The sequence below is a fragment of the Thamnophis sirtalis genome, unplaced genomic scaffold (genome assembly GCF_051295495.1).
Source record: "Thamnophis sirtalis isolate CommonGarterSnake01/CBP01778 unplaced genomic scaffold, rThaSir2_p1.2 scaffold_5, whole genome shotgun sequence".
In the NCBI taxonomy this organism is placed as follows: domain Eukaryota; kingdom Metazoa; phylum Chordata; class Lepidosauria; order Squamata; family Natricidae; genus Thamnophis; species Thamnophis sirtalis.
Genome location: NW_028261385.1, coordinates 23655107 through 23674725, shown reverse-complemented (window position 1 = coordinate 23674725; position 19619 = coordinate 23655107). Strand labels below are relative to the sequence as shown.

Sequence of the window (19619 nt, the reverse complement as noted above, 5' to 3'; positions counted from 1 at the left end):
CATAGCTTGGTGGGCATGGCATGGATTGGTGGGCGTGGCAGGGGAAGGATACTGCAAAATCCCCATTCCCTCCCGATCAGCTGGGACTTGAGAGGCAGAGAATAGATGGGGCGGGGCCAGTCAGAGGTGGTATTTACCAGTACTCTGAACTACTCAAAATTTCTGCTACCGGTTCTCCAGAACTGGTCAGAACCTGCTGAACACCACCTCTGAATCACATGATCACAACATGCTGTAATGATGATGGTTCACCAACAAAAGGGCGAATGACAAAACTGCGCCCGACTAAACCGCGGTGACAAAACCGTGTGTTCTAAAGCGCTCCAACGAATGAGCGCTGAATCGTGCCGACAACAGCGCGGCAACAAAAGCGCGCTGTAAAACTAACCCTAACCCTAACCCTAAATGTAATCCTAACCCTAACCCTAACCCTAAACCTAACCCTAAACCTAACCCTAACCCTAACCCTAAACCTAACCCTAAACCTAACCCTAAACCTAACCCTAAACCTAACCCTAAACCTAACCCTAAACCTAACCCTTACCTTAAGTTAAATCAGCTTTCTGTCGACACGCTGTTGTAAAGCGCCCTTCTGTCTCCATGCTGTTCTCTCCGCGCTGTTGTCGCCGCGTTGATGACATCGCGGTTTTAACGACGTGGTTTAGTCAGGCGCGGTTTTGTCATTTGCCCTTTTTTTGGGTCACGAATGATGATAAATAATTCCTTGCTGTGAGATTCCTGAATCTCAATCATGTAATCATGGGGTTGCCTCAATGAGTGTAAGGACTGTTTGTAAAGTTACTTTTTCAATGCCACTGTAATTTTGAACAGTTGTTAAACAGATTAGTTGTGAAATGAGGACTTTATAACTATTGTTAAAGCATCTTGTGGGAATGAGATGCCATATTAAATGATAATATAGCCCATTTGTTTGGCCATAACATGTTATACCTTATAAATCCAGTTGATTAGAGTCCTATCACCCATTGGTTAAAGTCTGTATGAAGGTTTAATGTGAATCCAGCACGCATGTCCTTGAAAAAGTACTTTTAAAAGAGTAAGTGAATTCTAGCTCATTTTTAGATCCCCTTGTTGTTGTTAGTTACAAAGTTGTGTCCGACCCATCACGACTCCATGGACAATGTTCCTCCAGGCCTTATTGTGCTCTATCATCCTCTGGAGTCATTTAAGCTCACGCTGACTGCTTCAGTGCCTCCATCCAGCCACCTTGCTCTCTGTCGTCCCCTTCTTCTTTTGCCCTCCATCGTTCCCAGCATTAGGCTCTTCTCCAGTGAGTCCTTCCTTCTCATTAGGTGGCCAAAGTATTTGAGTTTCATCTGAAGGCTCTGGCCTTCTAAAGAGCAGTCAGGGTTGATCTCCTCTAGGGTGACCGGTTGGATGGCCTTGCAGTCCAAGGGACTCGCAGGAGTCTTCTCCAGCACCATAGTTCAAAGGCCTCAATTCTTTGGCGCTCAGCCTTTCTTATGGTCCAACTTTCACAGCCATACATTGCAACTGGGAAAACCATAGCCTTGACTATACACACTTTTGTTGGCAAGGTATGCTGCCTAGATTTGCCATAGCTTTTTCATCCCCTACTTAACATAAAAAGTTCACTCATTGGCCCTGTTTATACAATATATTAACTGGATTAAGGCAGGTTGCCCTGTTCTAAGGCATCTGTGAATGCTGCCAGTGTAAGGAAATGTTTATTTAGGAAAGCAGGTGACTGAGCTACCCTTGTCATCAAACATGGTCGTTATCCTTTAACATATTCATCTAGCAGGATCAATTGCAAAAGAGAGAGAGAGAGATCTTAGGACTTTCTAAATGTATATTGATGAGAACTATCAAGGCTTACCAGTACTAAGCCAAGAAGAGCAACTGAAGTTTCCTGTGCTCAAATTTTGACTTGATATACCTGGAACAGTTTTTTTAAAAAACTATTTGTAATTGCTGGGGGGAAGATAGCAATCACAAATATTTAATATAATTTTCAAATTAAAGGAAGTCATCATTCCAGTCTATTTTTCATTATGAATCCACCGTGATTGATATTTCCAGTTTAGGACGCTAGCAGCGTTTGTGAAAACTCAGTTTTTATGAAGCATGTAAACAAAGTGGAAGAGATCACATCAAGGATGTGGAAAGTTAATCTTGTGCGAGGAGACCGAGGAATTGTATATGTTCAATCTTGAAAGGAAACAACAAGGGACCAGGAAGTGTTAGCACTTTTCAAACACAGGAAAGAATGTAGCAATCAAAAAGGCCATTGCCCCAGAGTGTAGGACACATAATATTAGTCATGAGTTGCAAAAAGGAAGATTTCCCCACTCCCCTGAACATTAGGTGCTTTTTTTCCTTGCTCCATCAGGAAAAAAGTTTGATAGGAGAGCCAATTACATAAGCAAGTTATGATCTCACCTTTATTGGATGTTTTAAGCAGTGGATGGACAGCTGTTGATTAATTTAGATTCCAGTAAAGGAGACTATTTGTGGCTCAGGATTGAAATGAGGGACACTTGGTGCCCTCTGAGTGGGGTTGTTTTCTTGCAGATATTTCATTACCTGAACTAGGTAACACTCACCAGTGTTAGTGTTAGACCTGACTAATGGGTAATGAAACATCTGCAAGATAACAACCAAGCTCAGCGAACCCAAAGGATCCCTAATTTAGATTCCTCCATGAAACAGAAAGTTGTATCTGAAGGGCATAAATAGTGTGTTCAAATACCATGATTGTATGATTCTGTGAAACTACCCATAATCTATAGGAATGATTAATTTAAAATTATTCCCACTCCCTCTTCAATTAGATCCTAAATGAGGATATTGAATTCTTAGAAAAGCACTTGGAATTTTCCCCCTCCTCCTTAAATGAACTGGGAATTCTGATGACTAAAGCTAACAACTCTCTAAATGTCTTTAATATTTAAAAGCCATTAACAATTTCTAAGGTGTGTCTGGAATGAATTTGTTCCTACTGTTGAAATGCAATTAAAGACATACCGAGAACAAGTAACAAGATTGTTTTTCCAATGGAGACTCCAATTTTCTTATTCTTATTAATGCTGTATTGAGACATTTCATTTTACAAATCAGTCTATAAGAATAAAATATATTTTAAATATTTACATAAAAGCAATGAAAGTAATTCAGAACTTCCATCTAACTAAATATGCCCATGAACCTAGAAGAATAGTTTTTCACAGTACTGCTCATAGAGCTGCCAAGATTTTCAAATAATGCTGAAAGTTGTATCAGCTTTTCAAGAAATAGAGCTGAAGTAGAAACCAAGGAACAGAATCCCACTCACATTTTATGTACTGAGCAGGCATAATGAAGAACAAATGATGGAAATATGATTAAGGAGCAGTCCATGTAATTTTTTTCACACACTTCATTACAGAGAACATTAACATTTCATACTTTTTATATACAAAATAATAACATATATGTATCTAATCCCAGAACATCTGGTGACTACTTATAAGCAGTAAACAAAGATCATCAATTAGTCATAGATTGCTATTAGTGAATTCGTTGTAGGAGATGATCAAACTAAGTTTGAAGGAGAGGTCAAATGTATCATAGGTCATGAGTCCATTCATGCCTGGAGATCTAAATCCAGCCCATTTTGAATTCCCATGATTCTTATTCCTGTGGCCAATTTGCTTTGCCAGTTAGTAGATCAGATTCTTGTAGAGAATTTAACCTTGCAATAAACCTTTATGTCCATTTGAACTGCCTGGATCTCCTGATTTCCTTGGCATTTGACATTAGGCTTCCTTTCATTGCATGTTTTTTTGTCTACAATAATCTGTGTCTGGAGCCAGCAAAAAGAAGTGTTTTTTTTTTTTTTAAGGAAAATCACTCTTGGTGCCATTATCATAGAATCATAGGCAATCTTCTAGCATAGTTCCCTGCCCAGGGCAGAAATCTTTGAACTATTCCAAAGAAATGGCTCTCCAACTTTTGCTTGAAAATCTCCAATGATGAACCACTCAAGACTCCAGGAGGCAAGCTGTCCTATTTTTTCACTGCTTGAATCCCAGCTTTGGTTGAATCAACAATGATTTCCTTTGTATCACGACCTCACTGGATAAGTGAGATCATGATGCTTATGATGTCTCCTGTCTCTTATAATCCTCAGCATAAAAATACAAATATAAATGCCTGGGAAAAAGTTGTACCAAGAAACTTATTTCATTGATTGTACATTTATCTAATTGCAACTAATGGGATGAAGTTGATATTTTCCTGCTCTAGTGAAGTTAAAACCTTAAAATTATTTTATCCTGAAGGTCTTAAATGGTTAGTAGTTAAATAGGAGGCAATGTGATGATTCTATAGTTCCACTGTAGCAACCATAAGAAGCTTTGCAGATAGCTATTATTATTACTTTTTTTTTTCAAAAATGGGCGGCTTCCAAAATGAAGTACTTCCTTCTACATTCCGGAAGATTGATTTCAGTTGGACTTCCTTCTACTACCGAATTACATGCTTAGTTATAGTTTAATTCATTGTAAACAAAACCTTTGAGTTTGCTCTCGGGGTTTGCGGTTTTAGCTGGCACTGAATCTTTTTCAAGTAGCTGCCTTTGGTGAATTATTATAGTCAGACTCTACTTCTATCCAGATACAAAACGTAAGTTTTAATACATTCATCTGTACAGGTATAATGATTAAAAATATATGTGGCATTTATTATGCTTCTTCTAAAAGAGTGTATCACCTAAACACCAAGAATGTGTTTGATAAGAGACAGATGTGGCATACTAATTTCAAAGCTAAGAAAAAATTGAGAAAAGTTGTAACTAGTACTATAACTCTTTCTCTCTTTCCCTCTGTCTCTGTCTCTGTCTCTCTTGTCACTCTCTCTCTCTGTGTCTCTCTCTCTCTTCTCTCTCTCTGTCTCTCTCTGTCTCTCTTTTCTCTCTCTGTCTCCCTCCTTCTCTCTCCCTCTCTCTCTCTCGTACATATCTTGCAAACAGAGATGCACACACTTAGAAGTATGGCACATTTGACCTCTGGAAATTGTTTAGTTATTATGATGTTTCAAATCCGTTTTTTCTCCTGATTGAAGATCCTGGAAAGCAATGCATAATAATAATAATGCTTTTTTTTCTTTTTAATGGATGTATGTGAAGGAATGATGGTTTCTTAAAAAGGAATGAAGTCTGACCAGTTCTAGGGGATTTTTTCCTGTTGGTATCAAACCAAAAGTATTTATTCAAGCAATCTATCCATAAAGCGACACCATCTATTGTGTAATCTAATGAACAATAAACAAAACAATAACCTCTTGAATTGCCAGCAGCCAATAATAAAAGCCTGCCAATCATGTGCTTTCAAGTCTTGGAAAATCTTAAACTTGATTCTTGGCTTTCTCTTAAAGGTTATCTAAAGTCAGTTATTTATGTCTGTCACTCATTTAGTATCCTCTGTTCAATAATTATTGGAATAATTTGAAATAAGAAATTAAGCTTTTGCAAATGGTAATTATTACCTTTACAGTTTTTCCTAGCCCAGACAATTTATTTTTCATTTTAGGATATTTATCATTATATTATTCCAAGTTTGCAAATAATTATTCTTAAATGAATCTTTGTTTTATTTTGTTAAATAAATTATCTGATATTTAATCTATGTTTAGAATAAATAAATATGAATTAGGTCCATTTATCACAAAGGTTTGTAACTTTTCAATAGGAGGTTCATATTCCCTAATATTTTGGGGAAGAGAATTAAAAATAATAACATATTTTACAGAAGCTGGCCTATATCTGAAACATTTTAAGAAAATTCTCATGCTGGGCCTGTCTAAAAATTCTGAAAGGTAGAAGCACATTCCTTTCTCACACTTGTTTTTCTTTTCTTTGTGCATTTTGGATGAAAATGCTATAAGTTGCAGATATATCCACAGGCAGGAATCCAGTTATATAAATGTAGTATGTCAAGGGAAAAATAGTTTGTACGCTGTGTTATTTTTGTTGTTATTGCTGTCTTCACAATCGGTGCTAGTCACAAAAACAGCACTAAACACTGGTTCACAATAGAAGTGAAACATACATTAGCAGAAGCAGAAAACCTTGATTTCTTCTGAAGCAAATACTTCATCCTTCACCTTGTCCTCAGTTCCCATGTTTGATCAAGCTATATCCGTTTTCTTTTGTTCCTAACAAAGCAAATGGAAGCTGGAAAATTCCAGCAATACATCTCTTCCACATCACACAGCCAAAAATTATTTGCTTAATGCATTCCAGGAAAGTTAATCCATGAGATTGTAACTGAAAGCTGTCAGTCATGAATCTCTCTCCTCCCTTACCCCTCTTCCTTCTTCCATCCCTTCTGGTCTTCTCTGATATAAAAAAATGGATAAAGGGATAAATTTTTGTCAGCATCTTGTCCAGTGGTGAAATTCATTTTTCTTCCTACCGGTTCTATGGACGTGGCTTGGTGGGTGTGGTGTGGCTTGGTGGACATGCTTGGTGGGGGTGTCAGGAGAAGGATACTGCAAAATCTCCATTCATACCCCACTCTGGGGACAGCCAGAGGTGGCACTTGCCAGTTCTCCAAACTACTCAAAATTTCCACTACCGGTTCTCCGAACTACTCAAAATTTCCACTACCGGTTTTCCGAACTACTCAAAATTTCTACTACCAGTTCTCCAAACTACTCAAAATTTCCACTACCGGTTCTCCGAACTACTCAAAATTTCTACTACCGATTCTCCAAACTACTCAAAATTTCTACTACCAGTCCTCCAGAATCTGTCACAACCTGCTGGATTCTACCCCTGATCCTGTCTGTCCAGATATCCTAATTCCTAAAAAGGAAAAAGAAACCATTGGACATTCAGATGGTATCAGTTTGTTTACATAATAAATTAATGTATTAAAGCTAAACCTATAAGCCTGTCAATCAGTTCTGCCTTGTGGCATATGACTCATTGTCCCTCCTACCATCTGCATTTACTTTCCCATCTATTCCAGTCCATGAAAGTGTTTCCGATATTCACCTTCTCAATGGCTAAGAAGATGTGGAACAGGGAAGAGACTTGAGCAGCTACTTGTTCAGCTCTTCAGATTCAATCTGTGCAAACAGAAACATCATTTGAAAGACTGTACTCCTTCAACTGTGGTATTGCCATTCTCCAGTAAAAAGATAACTGGGAAATTGCACACAGTAACATAAAATGCACACAAGCATAGTTATATTAGCAAATAAAACTTGCTAACTTGCTTTATACAGGGCAAATTTGCTTGCAAGAAAATGGGTCTACTAGGCAAACATGAATATAATACATGGGTATGTAAGCAAAAATAGACAACACTGATGTGGCAAAAGGACAAATATATATTCTACTAAAAATTCTCATTGCCATGTCCTTTAACTGTGTGAAACGGCAACATTTTTTAAACCAAGATACTTCAAATAGAATGTGTCCAAAATCCAGAACCCATGGTTCCCGAGGGCATAAATTTTGGGAGCATTGTGTCTGCTTCAGTGCTACTGGCTACAGTAGCTGTGTGCTGTTGTGTTCATGTGATCTTCTTCTTCAGCATTCCATGAAGTTTCCCAGCCAGTCTCACAATCCCTCACTTCTTCCCCCACCCACCCAGCAGCACTCACTCACCTGCCTATTAGAAAGAGAAGGGAAGGAAAGGAAGGAAGGAAGAATAAAGGAACAAAGGAAGGATGGGAGGGAGAAACAGAGAGGAAATAACTCCTATGTACCCTTCTGGCCTCTGCTACATTCCTGCATGCCTTCCCTGACCAGTGTGACTCCTTTTGTGTGCTCCCAATGCACCCTCAGACACACTTCCCAACCAAATCCACTCTTCCACACTTGGCATACTCCCGTGCAACCCACATGCATTCTTCTTAACCCATGCTGTTACCTCACCCCCACCCCATAGGCCTATCATGCTCTCAGGGTCTGACTCTGCTCCAGGTATTCCCTTGCTCCCCCACCCAGCAATTCCTCCTGGGATCTCTGCGCCTCATGGGTGTGTGAGTCGCAATCAAGCAGCAAGATGCTGAATTCACTAGCAAGGTTTGAACACAGCTGTTCACAGCAGGGAGTGTGTTTAAGTTCCCACAGGAACAATTGGCCTCTTGCTAGAAGCAAGTGTGGAATTGGGTTTCTTCATTGCGACACTTGGAATCTAGTTATTTACAACCCCGGCTTGTTGACTAACAACAACCTCATCTCTCCCTTGACCTGGCATCGTAAATCTTTAGCTTGACTTTGGACTGCTCCATTTGGAAATGTGCCTTGATCAGCTAGTCTTATCTATGATTAATGGCTGTTTCCTGCCATTTGTTGTTGGGATTTACAGAAGCAAGTTTCCCGTTAATGCCATGAATGCCTAGGAACTGGCTTCTGAAGGGCTGCTGAAAGAAGCCAGGATGAGGAAGCAGCCTATTTGACTGACTCAGCATCTCTTACACACACCTGTGACCCACACTCAGCCTTCTTGAGCTACATGGTCCCCCTGCATACCTGACCCTAACCACAAAACCTTCTTTGGCACCATTCCTGAGATTTGCAACCACCTGCATGGTCTCCCCAACCCATATGGCATTCCTACCACACACCTATAGACCCTCCCCAACCCACATGGCAATCTCATGCACCCCATATAACATTCCTGATGTGCATCCCCTTGCTCCCTCCACTCCCCAGTAGCAGCCACTTATCTGCCTAATCGCCTTGAAGTGTCCTGCTGGCTCCCCCATTGACTTGCTCCCTGTGAACTACCACACACCCATAGACCTTCCTCAACCCACATGGCAATCTCATGCACCCCATATAACATTCCTGATGTGCATCCTCTTGCTCCCTCCCCTCCCCAGTAGCAGCCACTTACCTGCCTAATCGCCTTGTATTTGAAATGTCCTGCTGGCTTCCCCATTGACTTGTTCCCTGTGAACTTCCAACAAGCAAAATAAATGGGGAAGGACAGAAGGAAGCTAGGAAGGAAGGAAGGAAGGAAGGAAGGAAGGAAGGAAGGAAGGAAGGAAGGAAGGAAGGAAGGAAAGAAGGAGCAGTGGGTTTTACATTTTGTTACCACTGGTTCGCCCCGCATGTGCCCACTTAATTTGCAGGCACACACACATGCACCTGGCCTTCCACACATGCACTTTGCTCATGCATGCACCTTTCACACATGCGCTCATCCTAAAAACTTGCCTAAATAGGACAGCATAGAGGCAGGGGCGGGGGGCAGGCTCACCCGCTATTTCCACTATTGCTTCAGGTGAACCAGTCCGAACCAGCTGAATACCACCTCAGGAAGGAAAGAAGGAAGTTAGGAAGGAAGGAAGGAACATTTCTAATGCTTCCTTTTAGCTTCCCACAAGGAAACTCAATGGGAAAGCTAGCAGGAAATTATTTTTGCCCCTCTGTGGTCATTCTGGTTCTCTGTTTATGTAAGGAAATATCTCTGAAACAGGGTACAGGTTGACTTGAATTTAAACCGAGAAGCTGGAATACTAAAGTCCCCCTTTGATGGTTTCCTTTCAGAAATTAGAGTGCTTTGATAACTCCTTTGCGGCTAAAAATGCTTTCAGTGCTTTGGGTTGTCCTGATGCCTGTGCTCAATGAGTCAGCAGTTTTACTAAGATTTCATTCCACAGTTATCACAGCTGGACGCAGCTTTAGACTTGCTCCTTGGAATGGATGTTGCAGTACATTAGTTTTTGAGCTGCCACAGTATTAAAACAGATATCACAACTGTTCTAACTGCACTTTGTTTGTCTGCACTTATAGGTTTCATTGACTTCTTCAGGCTGGTAGTCATGAAGAAAGCATATAATTGGCTGTTCGTCATCTTGCTGCTGGCTGCAATTGAGAAGAGCGAAGGGTGCTACTGCGACCATTATCCCTGGACTGCCTGGTCTGGCTGTTCAAGGACTTGTAATTATGGGACTCAAAATAGATATAGGTAAGTGGGAAATATGGTGATCACAGAACTGATACATTATTATCATTCAATCATCTTAAAAGGATATAAAAGGCCTCTGATTCTTCCCTAGTTGGTTGCCTTCAAAGTTGGATCAAAGCTCCTTTTTTTCAGTTGGGAATGATGGGTGTTGCAATAAGGCACACCCAAGGAGAAGCCTGTTGTTAAGTTCCCAAACCCAAAACATAGGTGATTCTTCAAAGCTCAATTATTTATTGTTTCACATCTATAGCCAGAATCTTGTCAAACTGCACCTAGTAAATATTAAACATCAAATGCTTTCACTGCTTTGAAGCTCTGGACCATCTAACTGCACCCTAAAATGTAGCCATGCTTTGTCCTTTTCGGCATGTACATTCCATGGATCTTAATTTCCTTGGTTTAACAGATCCTTCTGGTCACAACAAAGCTTTTTTTTTTTTAAATTCTAGGCAAATCAAAGTGGATGATTATTACCAAAAAAACTTCTGTGCACAAATTTGCACCACCCAGGAATCCAGAGCCTGTAACCAGCAGGCATGTCCAATCAACTGCCGGCTTGGAGATTTTGGTTCCTGGTCAGAATGTGATCCGTGTGTTAAAAAACAAGTAAGTAAAATCTAAGTTGGAAAAGATATAGATAGATGTAGAGAGTAAGGAGGTTGATCTTGAGGGAGATCAGGGATGGGATTCTATCAGTTTGAATTGGTTCGGGTCAGTGGTGGGTTTCAAAAATTGTTCGAACCTACTCTGTGGGTGTAGCCTCCTTTGTGGGAGTGGTTTGCCGCCCATGTGACCAGATGGGAGTGGCTTGCCGCCCATGTGACCGGATATGAAGATGCTGACGACACTTGTCAGAACCACCTTAAATTACCTCACACACAGCACTGGAATGCATAAGAATATGATGTAAACTTGTTTTTTAAAAGGCATCTTTGGTTTGCGTTAAAACAACTTCAACACACGCAATGTTCTGATTGCACCACAAATGCAGTAGTCATCCTTACCTTTCACAGAGGCACTGAGTTTTATAAATATGAGCATGATAGTGTAGAATAATAATATCCAAGGACCAGTGGTGGGTTTCAAAAAATTTTGGAACCTCTTGTGTAGGTGTGACCTGCTTTCCGGGTCCACTGGTGGAACCTCTTCTAACCGGTTTGGTAGATTTGACGAACTGGTTCTACTGAATAGGTGCAAACTGATAGGAACCCACCTCCGGTTCGGGTGAACCGCTAGCTCAGAAGATCATGAGCAAGTGGGCCCACCCACCTGGCCCTGTGCTTTACCTACCTTTATCTTCTCAGCTGAGTCATGTGGCAGAGTGGATTGCTGCACCTTAGCTGTTTCCCCTTTCCAAGCAGTTATCTGGACGGTAAGTCTTCTCTAAACTGCACAGCAAGCAAAGCGAGCAAGCACATGCAAAGCACGTGCTCAGCGAACCAGTTGTTGAACCGGTAAGATCCCACCCCTGAGGGAGATACGCAGGAATCATTGCTTAGGCCAAAGGAGCTCAATATTAAGTTCAGAAGAGTGAGATAACATTTGAAGTTCAGGCAGAGGCCTTCCGAATTCAGTGGAGTGTAAGAAGGAGGAGAAGAAGGGAGTATAGCCCAATCAGATTTGCAATATTCTGTCATTTTATTCAACTTCGATAAAGATAGTTTCAGTATTTGTTGACTAGGAGTTGGTTTGTAGGCTACTTGGCAAGCAAATGCCCAACTCATTTCAAGACCACAATGTCAGGAATGTTTTGCAAGACCATCTCCCAAGAGCTCCCAAAACTCTGAAGAGGGCTTCCTCAGACAATTAAAGAAATCTCAAAGGAGTATTGTTCCCATTACTCTTTATTTACATTAGTAGTAGTATAACATTTATTGTCATTGTACAAAATAAATACAATGAAATTGGTTAGGTAATTCAGGTAACAATATACACTTGAAAGTGACTGCTAATTTCATAGATAAGAACATAGTGCAAATATTAACCAACAGACTCTCCAAAGTTAACAGTGGTAGATCCAATAGAGCACGGGTGTCAAACTCGCCACGTCATATTGCCGTCACGTGGCATTTTGCGATGTTTTTCCCATTTGCAGAGCTGGGATGGGCATGGCCTGCATGTGCTGCATCTTGCCTATGGGCTGCCAGTTTGACACTCCTGTAAGAGATGAACAGATGCTGCTAGTAGGGCCATTGTTGTGTTTTCTTGATCCAGTTCAGTCTTGCAAGTACCCATTATCTTAGGAACTAGGAATTAACTGGTTGCAGATGTGGACTGGGCACAAGGAACTATTTTATTCTCATCCCCAAAATGTAAATAACCCTAGTTATCTCCATCATCCAATCCAGAACAGCAAGTAATCTATTTTCCCAATGAAATACTCAGATTTTGCAGATGGGTTTGGGAAGGAAGAGGAACATAGACCAAATGTCTATTTGACATGTAGCCATCTGAGATCTGAGATGGCTACTTCTCAAACAGACATCGGGTCTAGTTCCTTCTTCCTTCCCAATCACCTTTCCAAATCACCATCATCTGAACTAACATTTTGGTTTCCAGGAAAGATGGGATGGTCAGAGCAGTTCATGACTATAAGCTCCTTAACTAGCTAAAGTTAGGTGCCCCCATGACCTTTTATCCAAGTACTAATCAAGTCCAATGATTTATTTATTTTGAGGTCAGCCAAGGTGTATGTTGCTATCAACTGCTTCATTTCCTTCTGTAAAAGTACTTGGAGAAAACACTCTATGCCTCACTTATTTATTATTCTTCTGTTTTTCAGTTTCGTACCAGATCCTTTACTCAACTAGCTCAGTTTAAAGGTCAACCATGCAATGAACCTTTGGTGGAGTCACGGCCGTGTTTTCCCACAAAACTTTGCAACATGGAGGAAACAAACTGTGGCAACAAATTCCATTGTGAAAACGGTAACTCGATAGTCTATTCCTTTTATGATTTTTTTCCCCCATGAACAGTTTTATTGCCAAGTGAGAAAATACTGTTTTATCAACAAAACAAAGTCTGACACCGACCCCCACCCCCTTCTCCCCGCCTGAATGTCACAAACTAGTGAAACAACTCTCAGGAACTCTTTCATAATTTTAAGTGCATTCTGAAGAATGATTCGGGCTGATAGGATAATAGTTACCATCAAGATAAACAGTATGTAAAGCTGCTCTGAGAGATTTAATAGCAGCAAATAAAAAGATTCTGAGCTTAGCAGGACTCCTTTTCCCTCCCAAAGAGTTTCTTTTTTTTTTTTTAGTTCAAAAGTTTTATTTTCTTTTAAAACAAACATTTCATCATTCCTCAATCAGTAAGACATCGGAGTACAATTTTTTGTGTGTGTCAAAATAGTTCTAGTTTACCACCAAATTCTTGTCTAACCTAATGTATACCCCTCCCTCCCTCCACCCTCCCCCCCAACCCCCTCCTCCTTCCTCCCCCCGACTTCCAAGAACCCGCACACGGTATGGATTTTTAACAAACACAGTCTAAAATCTATTGAAAAAAAAGAAATAAAGAAATTAATGACATTCTACATTGACCTTAGCTTCTTCTTGCTGAACTAACTTTAAACAATTTAAATCATTTCTGATCTTAAGCATAGGCTAACTGGAATTTTTTGGTCCCGTATTTATTTTGTATATAGTCAATCCATTTTTTCCAGTCTCGTTTATATCTCTCATTTGAATTATCTTTAAGATATGCCAATATTTTAGCCATCTCGGCTAAGTTTGTAACTTTCAATGTCCATTCTTGAATTGTAGGCAAGTCTTCCTTCTTCCAGTATTGCGCCACCAACAGTCTTGCTGCCATTATTAGGTGCAGAATCAAGTTAGCCTCTACTACTGTAAAGTCAGTACATATACCTAGTAAGAATAACTGAGGAGTAAACTTTATCCTTATTTTAAAGATATTTTGCATAATCCACCATATTTTTATCCAAAATGCCTTAACCTTTTGGCAGGTAAAAAACTTTTGAACTAGTTTAGTATTTGGGCGAGAAGTCTTTTTATCTCTCTTAGTGTCTATCACACCATTCCAATCACCCAATAGTATACAGGACCTATAATCCCACTGTACTAATTTGGCATGAAGATTTCTATAGAATCTATCTTGCTGTTGATTAGGAGCATAAATTCCCAAAAGTAATGTCTTTTTCCCTTCTAGGATTAGGTCTAACGCGATATATCTTCCGAAGAGATCTGCTTCAATTAATTCAGCTTTCATGTCTTTTCTTAAGTATACAACTATACCATTCTTCTTTTCCATAGCAGAAGCTACAAAATGTTGACCAAGTTTTGAGTTAATCAGATATTTTTGATCAGTTGATTTGATATGAGTTTCTTGCAAACAAATTATGTCATTCTTAAACTGTTTGAGATAGTGAAGTATTTTCTTTCTCTTCTGTGGAGAATTCAATCCATTGACATTCCATGTTAAGATCTTAGTTGTCATCTTTGGTTGGCTGAAGCTTTTTTAGAGCTTCCTGTATGGCCTGTTTAACCTTAGGCCTAGCTCCTCCCACTGCTTCTAGACTTGTTACTGTAGCTCCTTGATCGATGGCTGGTGATTGTATTCTTTTTATGATTTTGATGCATTGAAAAGACAAATAATATCAATACAAATAATACGCTTTTTAAAAAGATAATAAAAGTGTAGTTTATTTTAAAAGACACATTCAAGAAAATGAAAGACCTTATGTTAGCAGTTCAACAACAATTGTGGTGAAAAAATATAATGAAAACTGAATCAGAAAACCTGTCAAGAAAGTAAATGCTGGTTATGCAAAGAACAAGAGAAGACTGTTGAACATTTAATATGCGGCTACAATAGGATTATTCAGAGTATTTGGAACTACTAACCATAGTGATTTGTTGGACTGTTACAGAGGTGGGTTCCTACCAGTTCGCACCTATTCGGTAGAACCGGTTCGTCAAATCTACCGAACCAGTTAGAAGAGGTTCCACCAGTGGACCCAGAAAGCAGGCCACACCAACAGAAGAGGTTCCAAAAATTTTTGAAATCCACCACTGGTGGGTGTGTAATGTCCCGCAGTTATCTACGCATTAATAATGATCTAGTAATATTTCCTTATACATTTTAGGGACCTTTCCTTACATAATTGGTGTTTTCTTTCATATTTTTGGATTTCTAATTTCTGTTTCCGTTAGTTGGCAATTGCTAAAACCAATCCCATGTGAAAAAGTATTCAAAGCCTTCTTGATTTTAATTGTCAATTTATTTATTCCTGCACATTGTAATATTTATTCATTTACATATCTGTTTTTCCACTGTTGTGCAAACACAATTCCAGCAGCTGCTAACATGTGTAAAATTAAATATATATTATACTCCCTTTCAAATAGCCAACAAAATATTTCTGGTTTTAATTCCATATCTTGTTTTCCAATTGCTTCTAACCACTAACTTCTGAATAGCTACTTGGACTGACTTAAGTACTAATTCATAATTTCATATCCGGTCACATGGGCAGCAAGCCACTCCCATCCGGTTACATGGGTGGCAAGCCACTCCCACAAAGGAGGCCACACCCACAGAGTAGGTTCCAACAATTTTTGAAACCCACCACTGGACTTTACTAAGAATTACAACTTACAAACAGCAGTTGCTGGATACAGAAGGTTCAATGGAAAGAACTAGAAAAAATAAATGTAAAGATTTTCAAATATAGCTGGAGTGAATGGTGAAAATGAAAGGAATAATGTGCTAGTTGGTACATTTATATATCTATAGGTCTGGAAAAGTATTTAAGGCACAATTCCATAGAAATGGAGAGAATCTCAACTTATCAATTACAAAAAGTCTCATTATTTGGATCAGCACATACGTATATGGTAATATCTTACCATGTCACCATAATTTTATCAGATCCAGTCAGAAGTATCTTATAGACTAAGTGTAAATAGTAACAACAATAATAATTAATAGTAATAACAATATCATTGTTATTCATCTATCATCTAATCATCTATCAGAAGCCATCTCTGCAATTTAAAAATGTTGCTTAGTACATTAACATCATGTATCAGTTTTGGTGGCTTGGAAGACCCTGTATCCTACATATGCTGCTAAGCCAGAATGTCTGGGCACAGCTACCTCAGGCTGGAGTCTGGAAGAAGTAGGAAGCCCTCCAGATATAGAGAAGCTTTCAATAGAGAAGAAACTTTTATTAGTCATAGTTGAGGGCAATAGAGTATTCTTCGACATTCTTGTTAAATTTTGGGTCTCTTCCCATGAAGTATGATGTGTTTTTGTGGCACCCTACCCCCCACAAACATTCTATGTATTTTCAGTGATAGTTGTGGAGTTATCCCAATTTTACTCGATCTCTGAATCTAACCAATAATAACAAAAAGGCTACATATGCAGAATTCTTTTAATGGAGGCACCTGTATAATAATGTGAGCCTTTGTGGAAGCATTCATTGCTTATAGAGTCGTTTGTCTGATTTTCTTGAAAAAAATATGGCTTTTAATTCCTTCTTCTTCTTCTTCTTCTTCTTCTTCTTCTTCTTCTTCTTCTTCTTCTTCTTCTTCTTCTTCTTCTTCTTCTTCCTCTTCCTCTTCCTCTTCCCCTTCCCCTCCTCCTCCTCCTCCTTCTCCTCCTGCTCCTGCTCCTCCTCCTCCTCCTCTTCCTCCTCTTCCTTCTTCTGTTGTCAAAAGGTCGCTGCATTAGCCAGAAGTTAAAGTGCAATGGAGAAAATGATTGTGAGGACAATTCAGATGAAAGGAACTGTCCACGTGTGCGACCCGTGTGTGCAAGAAAACATGAGAGCATTCCTGGTGTGGACCTAATGGGCTACGGGTAAGCCATGCTTGAAGTGCTCAAGAAAAAGAGGAATAAGAAGCAATAATTCAAAGGAATTAAAGGCATAAGCTATGAAAAAGAAAAGGAAACACAACTACGTAGTTTAAATGAAGACCCTTCATTATACGGCTCCATGCTTTCCTGATCTTGCAAATCATGTGGGGTTCCTCCATATCCATACACGGCTGCAAATGTTACAATTTATTCCATAGTTATACATTAAGATGCTCAATTTCATTTAGAACCAGTTATCTGAGAACGGAAGAAGAGTGATCGCAGACAGACAATTAGGAAAGAACTTAGACAGATAAGAACATGGCAAAAAGGAGGATCTAGTCTAGCTTTCTTTTTTATAGGGACGCAGTGGCTCAGTGACTAAGACACTGAGTTTGTTGATCAGAAAGATTGGCAGTTTGACTGTTCGAATCCCTAGCATTGAGTGAGCTCCCATTGCTTGTTCCAGCTTCTGCCAACCTAGCAGTTCGAAAGCATGTAAAAATGCAAGTAGAAAAATAGGAACTACCTTTGGTGAGAAGGTAACAGTGTTCCATGTGCCTTCGGCATTTAGTCAAGCTGGCCACATGACCACTGAGATGTCTTCGGACAGCGCTGGTTCTTTGGCTTTGAAATGGAGATGAACACCGCCCCCTAGAGTAGGGAACAACGAGTACATATGTGCAAGGGGATCCTTACCTTTACCTTTAGTCTAGTTTTATCAAACTTGATGCCCTTTGGACTACAGCTCCCATCAGCCTTGGACAATGGGGCAAGTATGGTTAGGTATGATAGGAGTTGTAATCCAAGTATCTGCATGTCACCAGTAATCATATAAGTTATTGATGAATTTAATGAATTGGCTTTCGGCCTGTTTGCTCTGTTACCATATAAGGATGTGGGTTTTTTTTAATTCTTCAGTAAAACACCAGCTTGAGCAGAAATCCCTCCCCTACTATGAATAATTAAGGAACAAATCCAGGGTGCTTCCCATGACCGGATGCAAAATTTCTATTGTTTTCCCTTAGATATCATATTCTGGCAGGAACACGTCGAGGTAATGTTCTCCATAATTCTTTTAATGGAGGCAACTGTAGACTTGTGAAGACCAGTGATTTGAGGAAAACATATCGTCTTCCTGCAAACATAGAGTCTGTTTTCTTCCAGGTAAGTATCCAAAGATATTAAGCATGTTGGCTGTAATCATGGACTTATATATATATATTGCCGATTGACAGATGATGGAAGCAGTTAGCTTCCTCCCATAATTGGGGCTTACCAGGGGTTGTGACTCTAAATATACACCTTCTTCCCTGGCTTCAGCTGATAAGGAGGAGACCTGTGGCTCAATGGCTAAGACGTTTGCCTAAGATGCAATACAGCACAGGTTCGAATCCCAGTAAGGGTATGGCTAGCTGATGAGAGCTAAATAGCTTGAAATAGATCTATACTAGATCTATACTAAATACCCTTTATTTATTTATCAGCACAAATACCACACAAATATAACAAAGGCAACAGTAAAAATATTGGGTTTCTGTCGTGATGGACTCTTGTGACGAGCCGATTGACAGATGATGGAAGCAGTTAGCTTCCTCCCATAATTGGGGCTTACCAGGGGTTGTGACTCTAAATATATACCTTCTTCCCTGGCTTCAGCTGATAAGGGGGAGACCTGTGGCTCAATGGCTAAGACGTTTGCCTAAGATGCAATACAGCACAGGTTTGAATCCCAGTAAGGGTATGGCTAGCTGATAAGAGCTAAATAGCTTGAAATAGATCTATACTAGTCTCCCTTTATTTATTTATCAGCACAAATACCACACACACACACACACACACACACACACACACACAGACACAAATGCTTTACAATATGAGTCCTAGGAGGCTCTGCAGGATCTGGTCAAAAGAGTCAAGGAGAGTCTGTAGGACCTAGTCAAAAGAGTAACTGTGACAGTGCCATGGAAACTCTTCTTGTTTTTAATTTGCATCAAGCACATAAACCTAGCAAACTCAGGTGGCATTTTCAGATATATTTTATCTGTTACTAAATTAAGAAGAGCAAATTCTTGCCCAAGAAGTCAAAGTCTTCTCTCTCTTTCTCTCTTGCTCTTCTGTGTCCATCCAAACAGCTACAGGCAACTTCCAAACCTTAGGATGATAGCTCTCCATCTTACTTTGTGTGGCTCCACCTACCTTCAGAAATCATGGGTGAGGGACATTCAACAAGAGAGATCTGCCCTTGTACTGGGAGCCTCTGGGAAACAGAATGGGGGGAAAAAGGAATGGGTTGTCCACAAGGAGGAAAAGAAAATGGAACTAGAGAAAGGAGGTTACAGTCATGCCAGGCTCAACCACAGCTTGAGCGGTATGTAGGCAAGCAGGTAATGAAAAGTGTCAGCTCTTTGAAGGAGGCCAGATCAAGAAACTGACAATTATGTTTATTGCTAAATTATTGTTGTGGTCGGTCAAAATCCATCACTGCTCTTTTCAAGGACAAAAAGGTCAAGATGGAGCTGTTCTTGTGTCTCCTCACACTTCATAATTTCTCAGAGTTGGGCAACCTTCAACATCTGAATGGCTTCCCTTCAGATACTGTGGGTGTCCCATCGCTGGAGGCTTTCAAGAAGTAGCTGGACAGCCATTTGTATGAAATGGTATCCTGCTTGAGCAGTGGCTTGGACTAGATGACCTCCAAGGTCCCGTCCAACTCTGTTATTCTATGTTCTAACCATCCCACATTTCTCACCTCTTCCTTAAGACCAAAGCTAAAGTTCTCCACAAAAGACACTTTAAAAAAAAATCAGTTGTGGGAATTAGAAATTCCAGATATGG

At 39.8% G+C, this 19619-nt stretch overlaps 1 protein-coding gene across 1 annotated transcript in view; it reads left to right on the top strand.

The window, feature by feature from the left end:
• The first annotated feature begins 4488 nt into the window (after positions 1-4488).
• LOC106540086 (complement component C6) overlaps positions 4489-19619 on the top strand; it is a 50171-nt gene continuing 35040 nt past the window's right edge. Inside the window, exons 1-6 of the mRNA XM_087715458.1 lie at positions 4489-4647; positions 9779-9953; positions 10403-10559; positions 12736-12880; positions 16643-16784; positions 17810-17948. Coding sequence (XP_087571584.1) covers positions 9808-9953; positions 10403-10559; positions 12736-12880; positions 16643-16784; positions 17810-17948 — 729 coding nt within the window. The 5' untranslated portion in view covers positions 4489-4647; positions 9779-9807. The remainder of the gene's footprint in view (positions 4648-9778; positions 9954-10402; positions 10560-12735; positions 12881-16642; positions 16785-17809; positions 17949-19619) is intronic.